This window comes from Vidua macroura, chromosome 3, assembly GCF_024509145.1.
Source record: "Vidua macroura isolate BioBank_ID:100142 chromosome 3, ASM2450914v1, whole genome shotgun sequence".
In the NCBI taxonomy this organism is placed as follows: Eukaryota; Metazoa; Chordata; class Aves; order Passeriformes; family Viduidae; genus Vidua; species Vidua macroura.
This window is the reverse complement of record NC_071573.1, coordinates 54,502,206-54,523,414: the sequence shown is the minus strand read 5'-3', so window position 1 is coordinate 54,523,414 and position 21,209 is coordinate 54,502,206. Positions and strand designations below refer to the sequence as shown.

Below are 21,209 nucleotides of genomic sequence, written 5' to 3'. Positions count from 1 at the left end.
TTTAATAGCTTTTGTGGTAGTTTTGCCTCTGAGACTTTGAATATTTAGTACAGGATCTACCCTACTCATGGTAGTGACCCAGTTTGTCACAGTCTCAGAAAGTGAGAGTCATAGCTATAATCAGTGCTTGATAGACCCATACTGTGATTTTGGTTTTTTTCTAGATCTTCATAGAAGAGGTTTTTCTCATGTTCTCTCCATAAAAAGAGAGAACTGTTTTATTAAAAGCTGAATCTGTATTTACTTCCATGGAGGCTGGAAGCATATACAATTATTTTCCTGGTGCATTCCCAATGTTTTTAATTTCTTTTTCAATATAATTTGAAATTAGAATGGTAAATTCATTAACCAGCTTATTATTATCCTTATCCACATGAAAAGCATAGTAACAGGTAACTTCCAAAGTATTTCCCTATTGCATTTTATTGCTGATTATTTTTATGAGCTCGTCATTATTTTGATTACCCAAGTATTTTCCTTATTCTTAAGAAATTTTTTTGTATGAAGCACAGTATCGCACCTATTATGAAATAATAATTTTCTCTGCAATTTATTCTTTCTCTTTTATTTTAAAGCTTATTTTCTATGTGTTCTGAACAAAGTTCTTATTTACCTACAAACCCATAAATTACCACTACTTGGGTCTGGACCACTGTGGTACTTAATTTTTTCTTAAAGCTGCAGTTGTTTCTTGGGGTTTGATAATAGAGTCTTTTATTCTTTAGTAATCCATTAGGGGAAAACACAGAATCTGTCTCACTCCTTAAAGTTTTTTGGAGGAATTAGTTTGGTTTATATTTACTATAGTATCTCTAGGAATTCTCTAATGCCTTATAAAATGATAGACTTCGCTTTGGTTTGACTCCATGTCAGGATACGTTTATTTCCTTGTTTTTAAGAAATTTCCTTATATTCCTGCATTCCTAGACATTTCTTCTTCAATGTATAGGTAGTTCTGTGTGTACCAAATTCCCTTGGTTTTAATTCTCCATTCCTGGATGCAAATTCTTTAAAGTGTTTCCTTACGTATATGTACTGCTGAAAATTGTAGGAACTGTAGTGCATGCACAACATTTATTACCAGTGATAAGTGCAGGAAAGTTCTCTCCCACATGTTCACTTAAGTATTTCTGTTACTGATCCAGCTAACTCAGGGAGCATTAACTCTGACCATCCTCATGTACTTTTTCCTTTGCTTTTTATATTTGCATTATTAGGAGTAAGTATTTCATGACAATAACAGAATTGGCAAGGACCACAACCCATTTTTTTCTGGGAGTTTTGCGAGTGTGTTTCCTTGTATATTTACTGATGTACTTCCCAGATGCCCAAAACAGAACTCAGGGCTCTTACCAAGTCAACATTTCCACATTCACAGTTGACAGAGTAGGAAATAGTAAAATGCATTCCTTAATGCATTTTACTTCACAGGTAAAATGGGTTATGGGCAAGTAAATCAATTTCAGCATTTGCTTTGGGTTGAGATATGTTTTAGGAGCAATTCTTTTGATAGTGCATGTTTACTGCATTTTTATTCACATCTCAGAGCAGTGTTGGAACACATGAATTAGATTTATTTTATAAGATACGCCCCTGGAATGCACCCAAGTTGCTCTAAGCCTTCCCAGACTTTCAGTCCATAAGAACAAACAGTCTCCAATCTGAAGCAAATTCTCTGGGCCAAGTGTAGCTTCCTGTTTGGCTTCAGAACTGTTTCCCTTCATAGATCTACTCATCATGAATCTCCATCTACTCATCTACTGTCGCTGTACTGCTTGATCGTGGAGCCATTGACTTGGTGGGGCTTGTGGCTCAGCTGTTGCACAATATCCACAACACACTGATTTTCATTGTGAAATGCTACACCTGCTGGGAACAGTTACACAGCTCTATCCCTCCACTCTTCACCCATCTGGTGTATCCAGAATATGGTATTTCAGCATCCTTCCTGTAACTTCATGCCTCTGTAAGCCTCCTCTGAACTCCATGTTGTTTGTACTTTATTCAGAGATTGTGAGACTATTCAACCTGCTTTTTTCCATCTTCTGAGAACTGTAACAATTCCTGAATGTTACTAGCATTTAGGAAATTCTAAACTAAGTTTATTTAATATTTAAAGTAAATAATTCTGATTATTTCAAAGCAATCACATTTAGAAATGTGAAAAATATATTGCCATGTACAACGTTATCATATTTTCTGTGTAGTTTAGAAAAAACAGATTTTCTTCAGAAAAATAGAAAAATATAGAAAAATATTTTTCCTTAGTTTTTTGTATTTATTATTTGTGAAATAAACAAAGAATTCTAGGTTTTGTCCGCTTTGCTTCAATTTGTGCCTTTTTATGTGGAAATAAATAGATATGTAAAAATTTCTATACATATCTTTAGTTGAACTTCTGTACTTGCAGAACTTATTAAACTTGTCCTACCTTCAGAATCTGCTGTTTCTCTGAAACAGTGGAAATTTTAAGTGAAAAATAAAGTCAGCTTATCTGAAATAAGAAGATGCTGGTGGAATAATTTTTGCAGTAGATTTTTAGTTGTTTAGCTTTTAATGCTTAGCTTCCTTTTTCTTACAGTCATAGGCTTTTTTGTTTCATTTGAAAATCTGATGTTGGATAATTCATGTGATTAGTAGCAGCTAAGACTTCCTACCCTAAATTTCATTCAGTCAAGAGTGAAATAACAAAATCGACAAAAAAACAGCATGCCAACCCTATAACAAATATGATTTCCTTGTTCTAGTTTTGTGTTTAGACTCAAGAATAGTCTACCTGTATATTATGTGTTGTTTTTATCAGATGTTTTCGAGAGCCTCATAGAACACACATACTTTTTCTGGCTTTTAGACGCTGCAATAGTTCCCTTTCGAAAACTCTTTACAGCCTGTATTTTCCTAAGGATTTTGTGCTGATCAGTGTTGAACAGACAAGAAAAAGAAAACCTGAAATTTATCTAAATGAAAGGAGAGGCTTTAGGGAAGTGGCAAGTGCATGGAAAATTAAGAGGTATTTAGCACCTGAAGTTATAACACTATTTAATGGAGCTTTATGAGGCTACTTTATCTTTTCAATATTAATTTAACTGAAGTGCAGTAGTGTTCCATAAGAAGAGAATGAATTCAGACTATATAATGAGTTCAAGTGAATTATCTTCAGCTAATACAAAGCTGTGCACTTGTATTGCCTGGAACACGTTAATGATTTCCTTTTGAAGATCAGAGCTGAAGGTTCACTAAAGCAGTAAGTCAACTGCTAACATTATTTGTTTTCACTGTACCCCAGTGGTTATAAGCATTCCTTTGTTATTTAACTTGTTCTTTGGCTACTGCCTTTCAGAGAAAATAGGTTTTGTTGGTCTTTTTGAAGTTTGAAAATTCAGTTAACATATTTTTAAGGTCTGCATAGTAAGGTTGGTTGAAGTTTTAATTTAAATAAGCAGGCGTGAATAACAGGATGTTAATCAAGAATGAGTTATTCACACTGAGTTACTAATTGAAAGCTTGACTTTAAAAGATGCTGACAGTTTTCTTCTTAGTAAGATACTTAAGCAAGGTTATGGCTTTAAGCCTGTGAGTAATCCCTCTGAAATGATAGGGAACTACTTTAGTTGTTTGACTGGGGCTGTTCATTTTGTGGGGGGAAGATTGCTTGCAATTTATATGAACTCAATTTATGTAACAGGAGGTCAGTCAGTTTATCTTTCTGAAAGCAGAAGTCTTGGAAATACTTCCTGTAAATAATACCTGAGTAAGGACTGAGCTTCTGCCTGTCAAAAGTAATTGGTGTGGGAGTCCTAAACCACTTAGATGTGTTTTAAACACTACCTATCTCTTATGACCAAGTAGTCTGCTTGCACACTTGCTGAATGTTAAGTGTGTGCATCCATCATTAAGCTATTCAGTGGTGAAATTGGAGAACCTGAAAATAACAGAGGAAGCATTGTTACTCATGGTTTTCATCATACAATAAAGGAGGCAAAAGTCTTCCCATAAGTTTTCAGAGAGTGTGGCACAGTGGCTTCTTAAACTCAAATGGGCGTTTTATAGAATTTCTGTAATGTTAATAACAATGGTTATGATCAGGAATATCTGAATAGATGATGGATATGTAGTAATTTGATAAAAATATAAGTCAGTCGTAGAGCAGAACATATTGCTTTAACAGAATACTTGAAATAATAGTGAAGAGGATGTCTTACCTGTGGATATGTCTTTTATTCCGCTTGCTTGCCTCCAAATAGCCTTCATTGCATTTGTAGTTGTATTCACTGATAGTAGTGTTTTTCTTACCCAGCAGATCAGTACTTTGGCAAATGAATCTAACAAGATTTTGAAAAACTGCAATGTTATAACTGATCAGGCAATGAATTAAATATTTTTTTCCTTAGGAGCTCTCAAAAATCATGCCAATTCATGTTAAAGAAACTTAATTTGGCAGTTGATATACTACCGACTTAGCTAGCTGGACATTATTGAAATGCATACCTGTCTTTTCATCTCACGGAATGAGGGGTAATTTTGTATAGACTGTTTTTAGGAATTGTGTAGAGCCAAAAAAAACCATTTCTGGTAACGCTCCCTGAGCTTAACTGGATTTATATAATGCTGAATTTGGTTTATTAATGAGACATTGCTTGCCAGAAAACTTGTGTTTTGTACCTTGATTCGTCACATTGTCAGCATTAATCGAGAAACAGCCGAAAAATCATTAAGGTTGATCTCGATGCATCTGCAGTGCTGCCTGGTTTCTACACATCCTCTAGAGTATGGAGTATAGCACAGGATATTCTCTAGAATTTATGTATAATGTATTAAGTTGTGAGAGAAAAAAAATTACTCATAGAGCTTTATTGCTAACTGTGTAAGATATTTCTGTCAAAAGAATTCTTACTCTGGAAAACCTCTGTGGTAGGTTAATTCCTACATGTGAAGAGCAGTTAAAAGGAAAAAATTGCCTAGTGTTTTTTAAAGAACCCTTAAATGAACACTGTAAATGTATATCATCATTTTCTTTGATAATAATCCAAAGCATTGGCTCAGTTATGCATGCCTTTCTTTTTTTTTCCTGGGCAGCATGCAATGGGATGTTTGGGTGGCTAACCATGGAATGATACTAATGGCTTTCTTTTTTCTCTTTACATCCCATTCTTTTCCATACCTTTTTATCCATATTCTCCCTTTTTTTTTTCTCTGTTTTGTTTTTATATGATTTTGACACCCTTCCATTCAACAGTGTGACCAAGATCAGTGCATTCAGAGCACTAAATTCGTTTTGCAGGCTGCTGCCACCCCCCTCCTACAGAGTGAGCCAAGCATAACTAGTGAAGAGCTCCCTTTACCAGGAAAGACTTCTATCAGTGGCACTTGTGCAACTTTGACTCTAGGGCAACCAACACCACCATCTTCTATGCCTAATCTCACATCAGATTCAGGTTTGACAGACATCATACCATTAAAAGAGGAGCACGAAGGCCATCAGTTTCTCACTCCTGAAGAAGCTCCGTCACCCCCCGGGATGCTGCCGAGTGGAAGTCCTATTGCACACAGCCGTACGATGCACGTCCTGAGTCTGGCCAGCCAGGACTCGTTGCATGAAGACTCAGTGCGTGGCCTCGTAAAGCTTAGCTCAGTTTGAACAGCTTTTCTGAACATCACACCATTTCCTGGTGTCTATACAAATCTGTGCTTGACAGGAATGACACTGCAGTACCACTGTAAGGCTTCATAACATGCCTGTAATGGAAACTTTATCATTTAATGGAGTCTACTAAAAGGACAAGGTATTTTTTTCAATGGAGCTATGGCATTTTTTTTGACCAGGTTGTTAACAGTTGTGCTTTGATGGATGACTGCATTTTTCTTTTAAATAAAACCAGAAGAGGTCAATAAGCTCACTTCCTGAAGCTTGGGTACAGTGAGTTGGAAGTCAGCCTGTAACAAACACCATGTACAGTACAAAAGAGAGAGATTCTTGGATGTAAGTGTCATGCTCTGTGTTCTATGCTCTTGTAATACACACTTGTTACAGCTTACCACACCTGTGGCCAGAATGATCTGCACTTACATGTTATGCTACCAATATTTGAGATTGAAAATTGCCATTCCATTTGTTAATACAAAACAAAACAAAAGACTGCAGATGTGGATTTGCATGCCACGCTACAGTATGTGTTACAGTGGTGTTGGTATTAAGAGAAAGTGCTGCTTTTTTATTTGTGACTTTCAAAGTGCTGTTTCATTTAAAGACAGTACAGCAAACAAATTAATGGACTATATTTTTTGAATTTATTAAATTTTATTTTAAATTAATCAGTGGTGCCTAGAAGATGATGAATTACTGATTTGATCATGTTGCATATCATTTAACCTTCCGTTTAAGTGTTTAAGTGAGGTATTGTGTTGTGCCATACCACAAGATTCTTCCACTCCCTAATGTGATACAATTACTGTGGACCTCCAATAAAATGACATCCTCTATTTTGTGGACGTGTACAGTTATCCTTACACAGTTTTCATGGGGAAAAGAAGGGGAAATCATGACTTGTTGACATAGTTTGTAAAGATTTAACTGGAATATGTGTACATGATAAAACTATGGAGGAATAGCTGGTTAAAATTAGGATTGCTTCACCATTTTTTATGGTTTTCTTTGAGCTGTGTATTTGTTCCCATAGCAGGTCTTTATTTGGAACGAGTAGAATTAACCTCTGCTTGCACTGTAATTCAGTGTGGCTGAAGGGTGTGGGGCTTAAGATTCAAGACAGAGCTTAGTGGAGTAATCTTAAATGAATAATAGTCTGTAGCGCTTTCCTGGCCATTGTTCATCATTTGTTTTTGTCCTTTGATATTTTAAATGGAAATTTTGATTTCAGGGAATTCTTCTGTGCTTTTTCTTTGCTTCCTTAAGTAAAGCACAACTAAAAGGTTAAAGGAAATTTTATGATTGTTTTTTGTGACAGCTGAAGAGAACCTTAGTTAAGCTGAAAAACTGTAATACCTTTAGTACTGTATTTACCTACTTTTCAGGGTGTGGAACCTGGATTCTTCTTTTCCTAGGATGAATTATGTACAGAGTGGGCTTTATCTGATGTTTCTATGGCATGAAAGCATTTGCCAGTTAAGAAATGTAACAGTTCTTTATTGTCGATCATGGTCATTCACTGACTCCAAGCTAAAAAATCTTTTTTTTCTTTTAATTTTTGTTGTTGAAATTGAAAACAATCAGCCTGCAGAAAATCATTCACCCATGCTACTGAAGACTAAGACAAAATGCAGACAAAATCCCTACTCCTGTAAGCTTTCATGAGCAGTCTGTTTCTAAAACTGATGATGTTACCTTGGGCCTAATTCAGTGTGTAGAATGTAGCAGTGCTTTCTGTCAGTAAGTGCCACAATGGGTCCACCAAAGAACCTCTGGCAGACAAATCTGTCCTAGTTATTTGAGCTACTGGCAGACAAGTCTGTCCCAGCTATTGTAAACCACCTTCCCCTTATTTTCCAGAAGCTGGGACAGTCTGGAGTTCTTTCCACCAGCCAAAGTGGAAAACAGACATGTCCCAGTTGGCTGGTCTCCCAGTAAGCCACGAGTTTCAGCATTTCTGTGTCTGTTCTTGAAGAAGTCAGTGATGCTCATCTTCTTGATTTGACCTTTCCCCGACACAGGTTCTTGGGTATGAAGCCATGAACATCTGCATTGAAGTAGACAGTGGACTGAGGGCTGGAGATACTGGTCTGATAGAGCTGGGTAAAGAATCCCAGCTTTGAGTTTGTAGACCAGTACTTGATGAATCATTCTCTTCTGTCATAGGTGTCTGTGGGTAGTTAACTGTGGATGTGGTAGTTAACTGTGGATTACTCACCACTTTGAAGGGCAAGTCAAATATTTTAATGTGGTATCAAAACTTTCCATTTGTACGAGTCATGATGAGGATGATTATTTTAAGGAAATTGTTCTTTTTAAGTTTCCCTGAAATAGCAGGTGGATTTTATGTTTCCAAGAATACCAGCTTCGTGACAACATTTGTATGTCACTGCCACTAGGGAGTAGTGAAGAAGGCTCTGTGCACAATAAAATTAGTGTCAGTTTTAACATGTAAGGGAAGGGAGGGGAGCAGGATTAGAGTCTTTATGCTGTTTGCCTTGTGCTTGTGCTTTTCACCATCATTTTTTGAACCTTCAGTTTTGTTTACACGGGAAGTGTAAGAATTATGAAACATTGGTGGAAACAGATGTGCTGCTTCAAATGTACTTGTTTAGGTGACTTTCTTTTAGTTTTTAAGATGACACTTTTTTTTTTTCTAAACGTGCTGCCTATGTTTTTAAATTTGGCTTTTGAGAATATACTGAATACTTTGAATTCGTTTATACATTTATATCACCCCTATTTTAAGTCTTTTCCTCCCCATCTGTCTGTTTTAAATGGTGACATCTTGAACCTCCCAGACATGCCTGCCTTGCGAGGACATCTGCTGGAAGGCTTCGGAACTAATTCCTAACCCATGTGGATCGGTAATTGCAGCCTTTGACTGACAGCAGTCAGTGGTTCAGCAGCAGGTTGATCAAAAAGGTAACTCTAACAGGGTTTTTGGATGCTTCCCCTCACCTCCATCAAACCTGTCTTCAGTTCTGGGCACTCCCTTCGTTGGAACTTATGTATATCTCTGGAATGAGTCAGCAAAATAACTATCCATCACTTTCTCTACAGATTTGATTGTTGATATTTTATTTTGAACTATGATTACTGAGCATGCAGATTAAGGATCCAAAATTTTAATCCTTGTAAGTACTGTACAGGGCTTTTTCTTTTTTTTTTTCTGTGGCAGTATACTACTATTAAATAGCTCTTCCCATGTTTGATTTATAAATCTAGAATAAAAATTGATATTTTCAGAAGAGTAAATTTTTTTTCTTAAAAGCCTAAAATCTTTGAATGTGTAAAAACTGGTTAGTCTATCTGATTTTAAATATTTATTCTGCTTTGGTTTTTTAATAATATTTTCCCCTTCTAGTTGTCTATATAATCTTCTTTGTAGAATGAAATACAGTGCTTCATAAAAATTTTTAAGGCTCTTTATTTTTGTGATTTCTCAAAGATATTTCTATCTTAAAAGGAGTTTTATATTCATAGCATTTAAACAGTAATGTAATAAATGTCCAGGTGTTACTGTATTTTTGTATTATAGTACATCCTTTGGTAACTTTTCGTCCCTTCCTGTGAACTCATGATACATGGTAGATGTATTTCTGCATTCCTTAAAAATAATCTTATAGATGGAAGATTAGCTGTTTTGCAGTTGTGTGCATCCCAGAAGAAGCAAACTGATCTCATAAACCCAAAGACATAAGACACGGGTAAGACAAATTTATGAGACATGTCTTACAAATGTGATGACCAACTTGTGGTCATGCAGATCTTTTTTTTTTTTTTTTTTCCCCATTCTATTCAGTGATTGTAACAGTTCACAGTAACTAAATAGTTGCATAATGTTCAAAATCCTTAACAAAGGGACTTCACTGGCGAACCAACAAAATTGAGCTTCTATTTGTCTTTTAGTTCCCAAATTCAATACAATTTGAAGAACAACTCAGCAATGTTGAGAGAGATCCAATCCTTACTTTAGTTATATTCTGGTTTAAATTATATGTGGGAACTGTCATGTATTTGTGGACTTACTCCTTCCCTCCCTTCCCCTCCTTATCAGCAGTGGTAGTCTGAAGCTGAGTATGGTGTGTTCAACCATGGGCCATTCTGAGTCTTGGTTTTAAAAACCAGTTTCTGCCCAAATGATCCTGTTTTAGGGACTGACATGAAATGAAGTTGTATACTTGAGCAGTTTCAAATACTCCTAGGCCCGAAATATGAATGAAATGTGTTTTAGACAGTTGCACACAGATGTAGCTCACTTAAATCAGAGCTGTCCTAGTTTTCAGGATTCATCTGGGTCAGAGTTCCCTGATTTTGGTTGCCTGCCTGCAAAGATGTTGCAGTTTGACATCTGAGTGCACTGCCTGGGCTACCAAAAGGCTCATGAGATTAAGTGAGCTATTTAAACCTGTGGATATCTAGATGAATTATGAGTCATTGCAGCAATTTAGTTCTATCACCAGAAGGCAACTGTCTGTTAACATTCAACTATACAATTTGAAAGTTCACCACAAACAAGACAAGTTGGGGAGAACAGGTTTTGGATGTTCTAAGGAGTTTAAATAGGAGTTTGTTTCTAAGGTAGGTCAGAGAGGACAGGAATAAGAAGATGAAAGGGAGAAAGAATGAAAGCAGAACAGAGATTATCAGGTGACATGGAGGAAAAGAAGAATTACCTGTAAGCTGTGGAGGGAAAGGGAGGGGGTATAAACAAAAAAAGCCTCATGGGAAACAAAATGAGGACAGCTGTTAATATTGATCAAACAATATTTTTTAAAAAACCCAAAGCAACTCAAAACCCCAAAATTACTCATTGGTGTTTTTTTTTTGTTGTTGTTTTTTTTTTGGTTTTTTTTTTTTTTTGAGAAATCTCTTAAAAGTCATTCTAGGAAAAAAAAAATAAGGTCAGACTTTTGAGAGAAAGTGATTGTATGAAGATGGTAAGGAAAATGTGAGAAGTTAGTTTGCCCTCAAGCTCCTTTCCCTTAACTTTTTTTCTATTTCTGTTTTGAAAACACGTCTGTAAATATAAAAACAGGTGAAGTCTTGACTCCTTAGAAGTTGACAGGAATATAAGGACATTGACTGTGATAAAAATAGCAATTGCTTTAGCATTTTGAATTTCCATACTGTTAATCATTTGAGTATTCTATATTTCCATACCGGAAGTGCTATTGTCTTGGAAAAATGAATGATGTAGTATGGTTAAGTGTTTCTAAATTAAATGACTTAATTAAATTTGCCCATCCTTTAGTGAAGTGTTTTCCTAAGCAGTAGTTTCACCAATTTAACATGAAGCCTGGAATTCAGTCAGAGTTTCTGTGACTATTGTGCAAATTGGAATTAAGACTACAGGCTAGATAAAGTTTGTGGTTTGAAAACTGGAAAGATCTGTTCCACAAAGATGTATTTACTTTGCAACATATAATGAAGTCAGTTCCACTGGCAACAAAATGTTGATGACAGTGTTATCTTGATGCATTTTATGCGCTTTCCAACTTTAGCTACGTTGCCACTTCTAAAAACCTGGAAAAACAACTAAGTTTAATCCAACTGTAATTTAAATCTCCTCAAACCCAAAGCTGGTAACAGCTGCTGGAATTTATCTTTGTGTATGTAGGTGTAGTTACAGAAAGGACATGAAGGGACACCTTAAAACAACTTGGCTGAATGATCTGTGATGTGAGGAGAGCTCCTGTAGCCTTTCTTTAGCTCCTCTTAAAAGCACCGACAATTGAGAAAAGCAGGCTCTGAGGTGTCTCACTTTGGGCTTGTGCTCTGTAGTCTGTCCATGGCAATCTGCAGGGATCCAACTGCCCTGGGCACTGCAGCTCAGAGGTGGAAATGAGCTGGGCTGCTTAGAGGCTGTACTTGCTAGGGAATGAGCTGCAGAGAACAGGGAGAGCTTCAGCCTAGGCGGTGGCACTGCACTTACAGCAGCATTTGTGTGACAGCTGGGAGCGATTCCTGTCACGTGCTGTCACTAGGCATGAGGGGTTTGGTAGCAAAGGTGTTAAAGTCCTGGCACCTGCTTCCCGAGTCTTCTGTCAGGAGAGAGAGCACTAGTGCAGGATGGGTTCACACAGGAAAGTTCATTTCTCTATTTCATACTCTTCATAGTAGCTAGTATGAGGCTACGCTTTGGATTTGTGCTGGAAACAGTTGATAATTCAAGGATGTAATGGTTTTGCAGGCAAATTACAACTTCATTGCAATAAACAGAAAATTGGTTACAGGATTTCTAATGTGTCTGCCCTGCTAGCTGCTGTGTGGTAGTGGAGCAGTTGATGGTGGTTATTGGCTGGAATGGGAAGGACACAGCTAGACAACTTTCCTTTTTTTACTGAAATGTTAAGTTTCCTTTTATGTAGGTCACAGAAAATGAAAATCATGCTCTGTAGTGCCGGCCAGCTAATTTTCTAGCATGCAGAAGATACCTAATATTTTTATGTACCTTAGTTTTCTTCCCAAATGGAAAGGAAAAATAAAGTTCAAAAAAGTTTCCACAGGTTCTGGAGACTACAATTGAAGAATCTTTTGGAACACAAAAGATTTTTAAATAAACAGTAGGTGTTCACTGTTTATTTTATTACATATATGAAATTGAAATACTAAAAAATCATCTGAGTTCTGTTGTTTTTGTATTCATAATGTCATAAAATGGTTTGGAAGGGATGTTAAAGATCATCCAGTTCCAACCCCTTTGCCATGAGCAGGTACACACTTTTATCACAATTAGACATGAAGAAGAAAACAAAGTTAAATGCTTTATTCCATAATTACATGTGTAGAAGCTGTTTCTAATATTCTTGTCTTTCTCTTGAATATTTTTTTCTCTCATATAAAAGATTAAAATCTTCTTCCATCTGTAAATTAATGTTCTGTAACACATTGTACCTTGGTTTTTTAATTATTTAATAAACTTCTGATAGGATAAGTCAGGACTACTAAAAACAGTTTACACAAATCAGGGGGAAAATCAAAATGTTATTTTTTATTACTTCTGTTACAAGACTTCACAATAGCAATAGATTCATGCAGTTGATACGAGATTCCACATATTGGCCCATACATGTAGGAAACCATACTGAAAAAAAACCTAAAAAATTTGCATTGACAGCCTAAAATACGTTACGGAAAAGGAATATATTGGTGAGGAGGGAGCAAGAAGACTTAATCAGAATGTTCTGGATATAAATGTCTGGGACTGAGTTTGTTCTGGCCTTTGGTTGAGTATATATCCACATAAGTATTCTAATGCATTTTGGAAATCTGTTTTCTTGTTATCTCTGCTTAGCACTTAAGACTCATTCCATGGAGCAGTCTGTTGAAACAAACTAGGTTTCTTTTAAATAGGGAATCAACCAGAAGGTAGGTTCCAGAAGCATACCTAATGTAATCCAAATATCACAGGACCAGACTGGAGCTGGTCCAGAGTTTCTGTCCTCAAAAGAAGTACAGTGTGGACATGAGGTGAGCAGCACCAAATGTCTTGCTGCAGAAATCTATGCATATTAAACTCACTACTTGTGAAAGTAGATATAACCATAGATGGGTTTTCTAACTGACTTGTATTGTTCGTCTGGTTCCTACTGCTGAAGTTGTGCTCTTTCTTAGCTGAAAAAAAACTAAAAGCAAAACCCCAAGAACCTAGTAGCTGTCAAAATTAGCTTTTATGAATTCATAGGTTGTTTTTCTTTAAAATATAAAAAATAATTCTTACATGAACAATGTGCTCAAAAAATGCTCCTGAAAATTTGTCATATGCAAGACTAACACATGCATTTCAAGGATTAGCTTTCAGTAGCATCATATTCCTGTGTAAGCTGCCTATGCACTCTGACAACCTGTCATCTAGAAATCTTGTGGCCTCTTTTCTGGTCCATATCAGTTTGGTTAGTTGATGAAACTTAGCATGAATTATTATAAGGATATGGCTTCTGCTTTGTTTTAATTTATGCAAGTCTGTTTGAAGAGTTTAAAGTATGTAGTATTTCAACTATTTATGTTGTTGCTGAATTATGGCAAGTTTTTTGTCTCTGCTCAATAGGCAGTCACTCTGACCTTACATCCCTGACATGGTAATTAGTGATCCTGATGCCTAAGGAATGGATTCATGTTCTAAGACTGATGGTTGCATATTTTCTTCGTACATGCTTTTGCTGGCTGTAATGACAGTAGCATCCTACAGAATTTTACTGACATATATGTTAAGGATAATTAAGGAGCACTGATTAGATTACATACCTAAAAAGTCTTTAAGAGGTGCATTTCTCCCACTGACCGTAAGGAAAAAATATTGAGTTGAATTAGAGAAAACAGAAACATGGTGTAGCATGTTGGCTTTTATCTAGTCTCATTCAAGCAGTATTGCATTCACACAAACTTGTATTCGTGGTCACCCTACAGTTTGTGGTAAAGCAATGTGAGCGTGAAGAGGCAGCCTTAAAGTCTTTAATTCAGTGTCTTTCCACTTAGGTGCACAGCAACGAGTTGTTAATAGCACAGTTCAATGACAGATATATTGCCTTTTCATTAAAGGAGAATGAATGGGGAATGCTGCTTGCAGTCTGGTACTTGATTCACAAGGACTGTGTGCAAATCAAGCACCCATACAAGCCTAAAATTTTCAACTGGTTAGTACTTTTTGTCTTAGTCTAGAGACTAGCTCTTGACCCAGCATGCTGTTGATGTTATCTGTGCTTGAACATCTGCATTAAAGCCATTTGTTCATACTGAAAATCCTGTACCAAAGCACACTGTAAGTAATCAGTCTCAAAACACATCAATTCCTTGATTTTTCTTCAAGCTACATTTTTTTTCTCAAAAAAAAAAAAAAAAAAAAAAAAAAGGAAAAAATTTTTTACAAATGGTTCCCCAGGGTTATAATTAGGCAGTTTTATATAACCAAAATGTTTGACCTAACATGAATTAAAGGACATGCAGTGTTACATGATCAGTTATTAAGATTAAATTTACAATTTGTAAGTAATATAGAAATATAACCACATGCATGTCTTCATGTGAAATCACAATTTTGGATATTTGTCTTGAGAGTGCTGGTAGGTTTAGATAAGTGGAATTTCCAAAAGAAAAATACAGCTCAGAGGCCAAAATCTCTGACTTAGTTCAGGCAGCGCCACATAATTAAAGGCTTTGTATTTATTTTGGTTTTATCATTTAGGATATATGAAGGAGTTACAAGTGGCAAATACTTTGTTCATGTTACAATATTGTTGACATGCAGACTCTTGTAATTAAATGAGCCATATTTTATGAGCAAGATAGATTAAAAGACCAGTGTACTATTGAGCGTAGAAAGTCTGTCTGATTTTACTTTTTTTTTAAACACAGCTTTCCAATACTCTGTTCTATTATATTTGATATAGTATAACCTATATCAAAAATCAAATATCCAGGTTTGTTGTCTCAGCAAGGTGTTTAGCTGATTTCACAGAGCTGTCTGGTGTTTTCCTAAGTCATTATGATCATGTAGCTCTGAAGTGCTTTTTCTGTCCTCACAGATTTAGGCAGTGTTCTGCTTTATTTAGTGCTCAATGTTAAAACTTTTTCTAATGGATAATGCAATTGCCTACCGTTCTGCACCTATCAAGGAGCAGGAAATCTTTCCAGGCTTTTTTTCTGCTACTTGAGTTTCATCCTTGCCTCTACAGTTTCTCCTGCACTTCCTTATTCTAGGTTTCTAGATGTTCTTCTGTCTTGCTCTGGTTTTTTTGATTTGGTTCTAGAACAAGATGCTTTACTAGGAACTTTAATCTAATGAAACATTGAGCTGTGTTTCTCTTTTGATTTCTAGTTGCACCTCTTTCAAGGAGGGATTAGCTGTAAACAGAGTTTCAAATGTCGAGTTCTTAGATTGGAAGCTGGTGAGGTCTGTAGCCTTCCACTGGGCCTCAGGTGTCCTCGGTGTCATGTCTTCTGTTTGAGACAGGACTTTATGTCTGAGAGGGGTCCCCACTTGTATAGGTCTTTTTTAGTTTCCTCAGTGAATATAGGAATTTACAGGTATAACAAAGATGCAGTTATGTTTATGATCAAGTGAGTGGATAAATTGAAACTTGTTCTGGTGATGTATGACCTGAAAAAAGCTTTCCTCATAGTTGTATGAATTTCAAGGAATAGGGAATAACAAAATTGCATTGGGTTTGTCAATTAAATATGTTTCAAAAGCAAACAAAAAGGCACATCCAATTAACATGGGAAAGGAGCTCCTCTACATTCTGGGATTTTTAAAGGAGGCCTTTTTTCTGGCCACACTCACCTTTGTTACTTACACTTAACTGTCACTTATCATCAGTACTCATTTTTGTGTTTGCATTTGCTTTCTGAATTTGGAACACACCGATTTTGACTCTGAGCTAAGTGATGGAAAAATATATTGCCTCACTCTTTCCATTTTAAGGGTATTGGTTTCCTGCCCAAGACTCCTCTTTTCTAGAATTCTCTTGCCTCAGCAGCATGACCATCTACCACAGCCTTGTAACATTCATATATGTATAGATATAGATATACACACACACATCCCTGCTCCCTGTATTGCTCCAGGGGTTTGTTGTGCTCTGGCTGCCATGCTCTGTGTTGGCTTTTGCTGAACTGCACAGGGATGCTGCCAGTCCTCTGTCCTGCTTCAGGCTCCCTCAGGCAGCCCTTCCCATAGCACACTGACAGAAGCCCATCTCCACCCACCATATAACAGCTTGCTGTGGTCCTTCTCTGGCAGCTCCAAGGGTTTTAGGAGGATCCATACCCTCAAGCTCAGGCTAAGTGCTTGAGTCTGTTTTTCTTTAGAAGACTCTTCTAAATAGTCTGCTCAGTTTTGCTCTATGCTTTGACTTTCTTTACAAGCAAGTCCACTATAGCATGGACTTTTATCCACACACATGTAATGCTGAACCTGGTTTTGTTTTCCTTTTCAAAGAATATAAGCCATAGAGTAGGGCTTTTTTCAGTATACTTCTGCAGCTCCCCTGGGTTTCTGAGTTTTATCTAAAGTAATTCTTTGAGCTCATTTGAAAGTCTGCTGAAAGCTTCAAGATAGCAGATTACTTTGTGTAAGTGGCTTGGTGGACAACTCAACCAGTAAATTATTTAGTACCTGTCTTTCCAGAAGGGCTGAAGCTAGGTTATGTGTTCTATAATTCAGAAAACACTTAACACTTGAGTGAACAGGCACATACAAAAAGAAACATGACTCACCCAGTATTAAAGTAAATCTGTTGCTTTCAGATGTAATTTTTTGCCCTTCATCATTGTTCAATGTTCGTCATTCTACATTAAATAAAGGATGTAGGATTATGCACCCAGATCTTGTAAGTAACAGGAACAGCAACAACCCTGTTTTATTGTAGCATTTAAAACCTATTGGATTATAAAAACTGATGTTGTTTGTTCTTTTTCTTCCAGAATAACTGCTTGTTTCGGTGCAGTTGGGTTCAGTGATGTGCTATTTCAGTCCTCCAGAAAGTTCACTGCTTCTTTTCCTGTGAAAATACATATTTGCAGAAGGGATCTGTGCTGTAGACAAATGTGTTATCCAATCATCTTAATATGTATCTCTTCCATTAATTTACTGAAGTATAATTCATAGCTACTATTTTCTTAAAAAGGAAAGTTTCCATGCAATAATTGTGCCCACTTAAAATAATATGGGAAGATTGTAGTGTAGTTTTTTTGTGAAACTGAAGAAAATTTGTGAAGTGTGCCTTCACAAATGGCACCTGTGCAAAATTGTGCTCTCTATGTCTTTATGTTGTGAAGACCTTGTTCTTGATATGGGAGATTAATTGGGAATTAATATATTTATCAATCAAAGAAAAAAATTTCCTTTTCTCAGTGTGTGATATAGACAAAATTAGCAAAATGTTGTGAATAGGAAAAAGTTTTGTAATAATTCCCATGAGGAAAAAAAAGGACCCCACTTCCCCAATTTTGTCTGCAGTCATGATCATCTCAAATGCTTTTCCTACCTACCTGTAATGCTGCAAAATTGGCTAAGCAATTGATGGTTTTACCCATTGCATGTAACAGGAGTTGGAAGCTAACACGCATGGTATTATACAAAACTTCATCATCCAGTGGTTTGATCAGCTAAGATTTAAATAAGATTAACAAGTAGGAAAAGAAATCCCTTTTCATTTGATTTCTTTATTGCATTATCCGCCAAGCTTTGAGTCACTGTTGCCTCAGGTTAATGTTTTAAAAGAACAATTAAGTAAAGAAGTTTACATTGATGCAGGGTTCAATTTTTAAATTATAGAATCAGTGGTGCTCTGCAGTGATGCAAGTTAGATGCATGTGTGATGTAGCAAACAGATTACATTTTTGTTATCCTCCCTTGTTTGCTGCTTTAATGTTGCCTTCAGTAAATTCTGGGATTTGGAGTTTTTATTTGTCTCTTATAATTTCCAAGAAAGTAAGAAGCTTTTGTGTCTTTCAGGAGATTAGCTGGGGATTTTTTTCTGCTTGAAGCCTCCCAGTCTTAAAATTGGCATCATTTGTTCTAATTTAACCCATGTTCTATGCTCTGGGAATGGAAAGTTTAGCTCTACAAGGAAGCAAAATATGGTTTTTAAGGTTTTTTTTTATTCCCTACTCCCATTTTCACTGTGAGGAAACTAAATTAGAGGTGTGTGGCCCAATCAAGTCATTAAACAGATGTTAGTACTGCAGTAGGTTATATCTCCCAGACAACAAAATATACGGGTTGAGTGTTAAACCCCAGATTAAATTTAGGAAATAGTTATTGAGGAGGAGTATTGCTGGAAGGGACCCTGAAAGCTTCTAGTCCATCCTTGTGTCTCAAGACATACAAATACCTGTCTCAGTCCTCAGTTCAAGCCTGAACTGTTTGTGGTTATATCGTGTTTAATGAGGGAGACTCTCCAGGCTCTCACCTTCTGTTGCTTCAGCAGCCTGAATTCGTTAGACACATTTTCCTAGGGTCTCAATTAAATTATATTTTCTATGAGTTTAGATTAAATCTCCCACAAGGTGACTGGTTCCCATTATCCCTTGTCATGGCTGTTGGGGATGTTGGACAAGCAGCACTTTTCTTGGCACTTGCACTTCTCTTTGGGCAAAGGTGCTGGTTTGCTCTGGTGAGGCTCCAGCTCTCTGACCATGCTCATTCCCCTTCTCCCACCTCTCACTGGACCAGCAGCAACCCCATGGAAAGCCAAATTTGAGACTCTGAGCCCCAGATCTTTACTGAAGAACTGCTACCCAGCCAGCTCTACTTGCTTGAGCCATGTTCTGCAATGTTTCCATAGGACACTTGGGGCTGTTTTGTAAAAACAAGTAACTGTAGTTGTTTAGGGAGGCTTTATAAATCCTGCTTATAAAGGTCTTCAATGGACATATTACTGGATTTGATTTTATTTTGGTTTGTTTTTTTTTTCCTAAGATGCAATAAAAGTGACGAAAATCTGAACAAGTACTTAGATCCTATTATCTTACCAAAAGCATGGGGAAGATAATGGAGATTTTAAAAAACTTCATTTCAGTGGATGCATTGTGACAGTCTGTTGATGCCATTTCATCCAAAATTCCTCATACAACTGGTAGAATTCTTTTGAAAGAAAACTTGTCTTCATAATACAGTTCTGATAAAGTTTAGGTACAACAGAGATCCTTCAGAAATGGAGGTCTGTTGGGAGATGGATGGGGAAGGAAGAGAAGAGAAGGAAAGGGATGAAGTAAAGAAGAAGCATGTATTTCTACAGGCATGAACTTACCTCATTTAAGTCTAAGTAAGAAGGTTATTTGTACGTGGTTCTGCACTTTAGGATGTGTTGTGCTGAAATCATTTGGATATATGGAGTCTGTGCTGTGCTTTTACAGGCAAGTTCTGCTTGCTCAGCACATAGTAAACAAATTTTATGCTCCAGCAGCTGCCTCCTGATTGCTCTGTGCAAGGACCTTAAAAGCAGCACATCCCCTGCTCTCACCCCAGAGAAAATAGCATAAATAGCAAATACCTAACTAAATGGAACATAATGTGTAATTTCAAGCCACCTACCATTTGCAAGGAATTTGTGGATTTGTGGTGTTCCTTTAGTCCCTCAGGCTCCCTTTTCAGTCATGGGGAGCACCTGTGCTCCCCAGTAATATTGCAGTGAATACTGAGTCCACCTGTTCTGGTGTAAAATATCCTGGGGCTCAGCTGCCCCAGCAGAAGTCTGAGCATGCAGACTGGTCAGTTCAGGGGTCCTTAGCTCCCTTCTCTCACATCCTTTAAATGCAGCCTGTTTGTATGGGAGATTTATTGCTGTGTTTGTTTGTTTGTTTATCAGAGAACTTGAACTAAGCAGCGTTGCTGATGATCTCTGTTTGATGAGAGGCTGTGTAGGGCCAGAAGGGTGCTACTGTTCACTGGCAGTTAGCACTGCTGTGGTTCATGCAGTGCTCTAAGGGTGTTCAGAGGACACCTGAACAACTGTTTGAAAGGGAGCTCTAAGGAGCAGGTGAGAGGTGTGTCGGCAAGAAATTTTGGTTACATGTACCTCCTGCCCTGAACAGGTAACTACACTTCCAACAGTTCAGTCTTTTCCAAAGCAATTTCAATTATTACTTAGAAATGGCTTGACGAGATAGCTGTAGAGGAAGAGAGAAGTATGAAAGACAAGTAGAACCTAGAATGCATGTCAGGTTCTGGTTCAGCTCAGCCCTCAGCAGAAAACATCTGAAAAGCCTGGGTATCTCAGCAAGCAGAGGTGAAGAACAGTTCTCAGAAATCCTGTAAAAATATCACTGGAAATAGCAGAGCTCTGAACTGGCCACTTTGCTGAAGCTATCACTTACACAGGGAATTGGAAACAAAAAAAAAAAAAAAAAAAAAAAAAAAAAAAAAAAAAAAGTAGGAAACACAAAATTAAAGTAGTCATTGCTAAGAAAATTTGATGCTTCACAAACATTCAAACCTCATGATCTTTTCCAAGTTGTTTTTTGTTGAGATGAAAGCCCTCTTTTGAATACAAGGCAGTAGCACTAAGGGGGTGGGGGGGGGGGGTTGTAAGATTGGGAACTGTTGAAGGCATGTCTGCACAGTAATCATAGGCTAATTAATCTTGGTGTTGAGTCAGCAGAGCCAGTCATCTGGAGCAAGTGTGCCGTGCAGATCTATGCTTCGTGACTGAGTCGTGGCAAGCTGGATGGCTGACTTGTTTTGTGTGATCTCAAGCAAGTTGTTTATTGTCATCATGTTTGCTGTACCAAATGTTCCACAAACTGGTTGAGTTCATTTTGGGAACTAGTGTTGCATTACAATACAAAGATACAGTTCCCAGGAAGAAAAGGAATTTCTCATAATCTTCTGTTTCCTCATAAATAAAATGTGGTTTCTTGCTCCCTCCTTCCTCTCCAGAGAGGAATTGTATTTACTTAAATTTGCTTACTTCAATGAAAACACATACCAGTGATTTTGAACTTGAGAATTCTGGAGTTATCGTGTTCTGCAGTCCCCAGGTGCTCCAGGTTGCTGGAGTAATGTGTGCTATGTGCTTTAACTGGATGTTATAGCACATTATAGACTTGTCAGGGATCA

General features: G+C 37.0%; 1 protein-coding gene across 6 annotated transcripts in view; it reads left to right on the top strand.

Moving 5' to 3' along the window:
• ZDHHC14 (zinc finger DHHC-type palmitoyltransferase 14) overlaps positions 1–6,480 on the top strand; it is a 94,090-nt gene extending 87,610 nt beyond the window's left edge. For 4 of the 6 annotated variants that reach the window (XM_053973485.1, XM_053973481.1, XM_053973484.1 and 1 more), the window contains one exon: positions 5,237–6,480. In XM_053973485.1, the coding sequence (XP_053829460.1) occupies positions 5,237–5,638 (402 nt within the window). In that variant the 3' untranslated portion in view covers positions 5,639–6,480. The remainder of the gene's footprint in view (positions 1–5,236) is intronic. The other 2 variants (XM_053973483.1, XM_053973482.1) reach the window with 1 other exon arrangement.
• Positions 6,481–21,209: the final 14,729 nt, after the last annotated feature.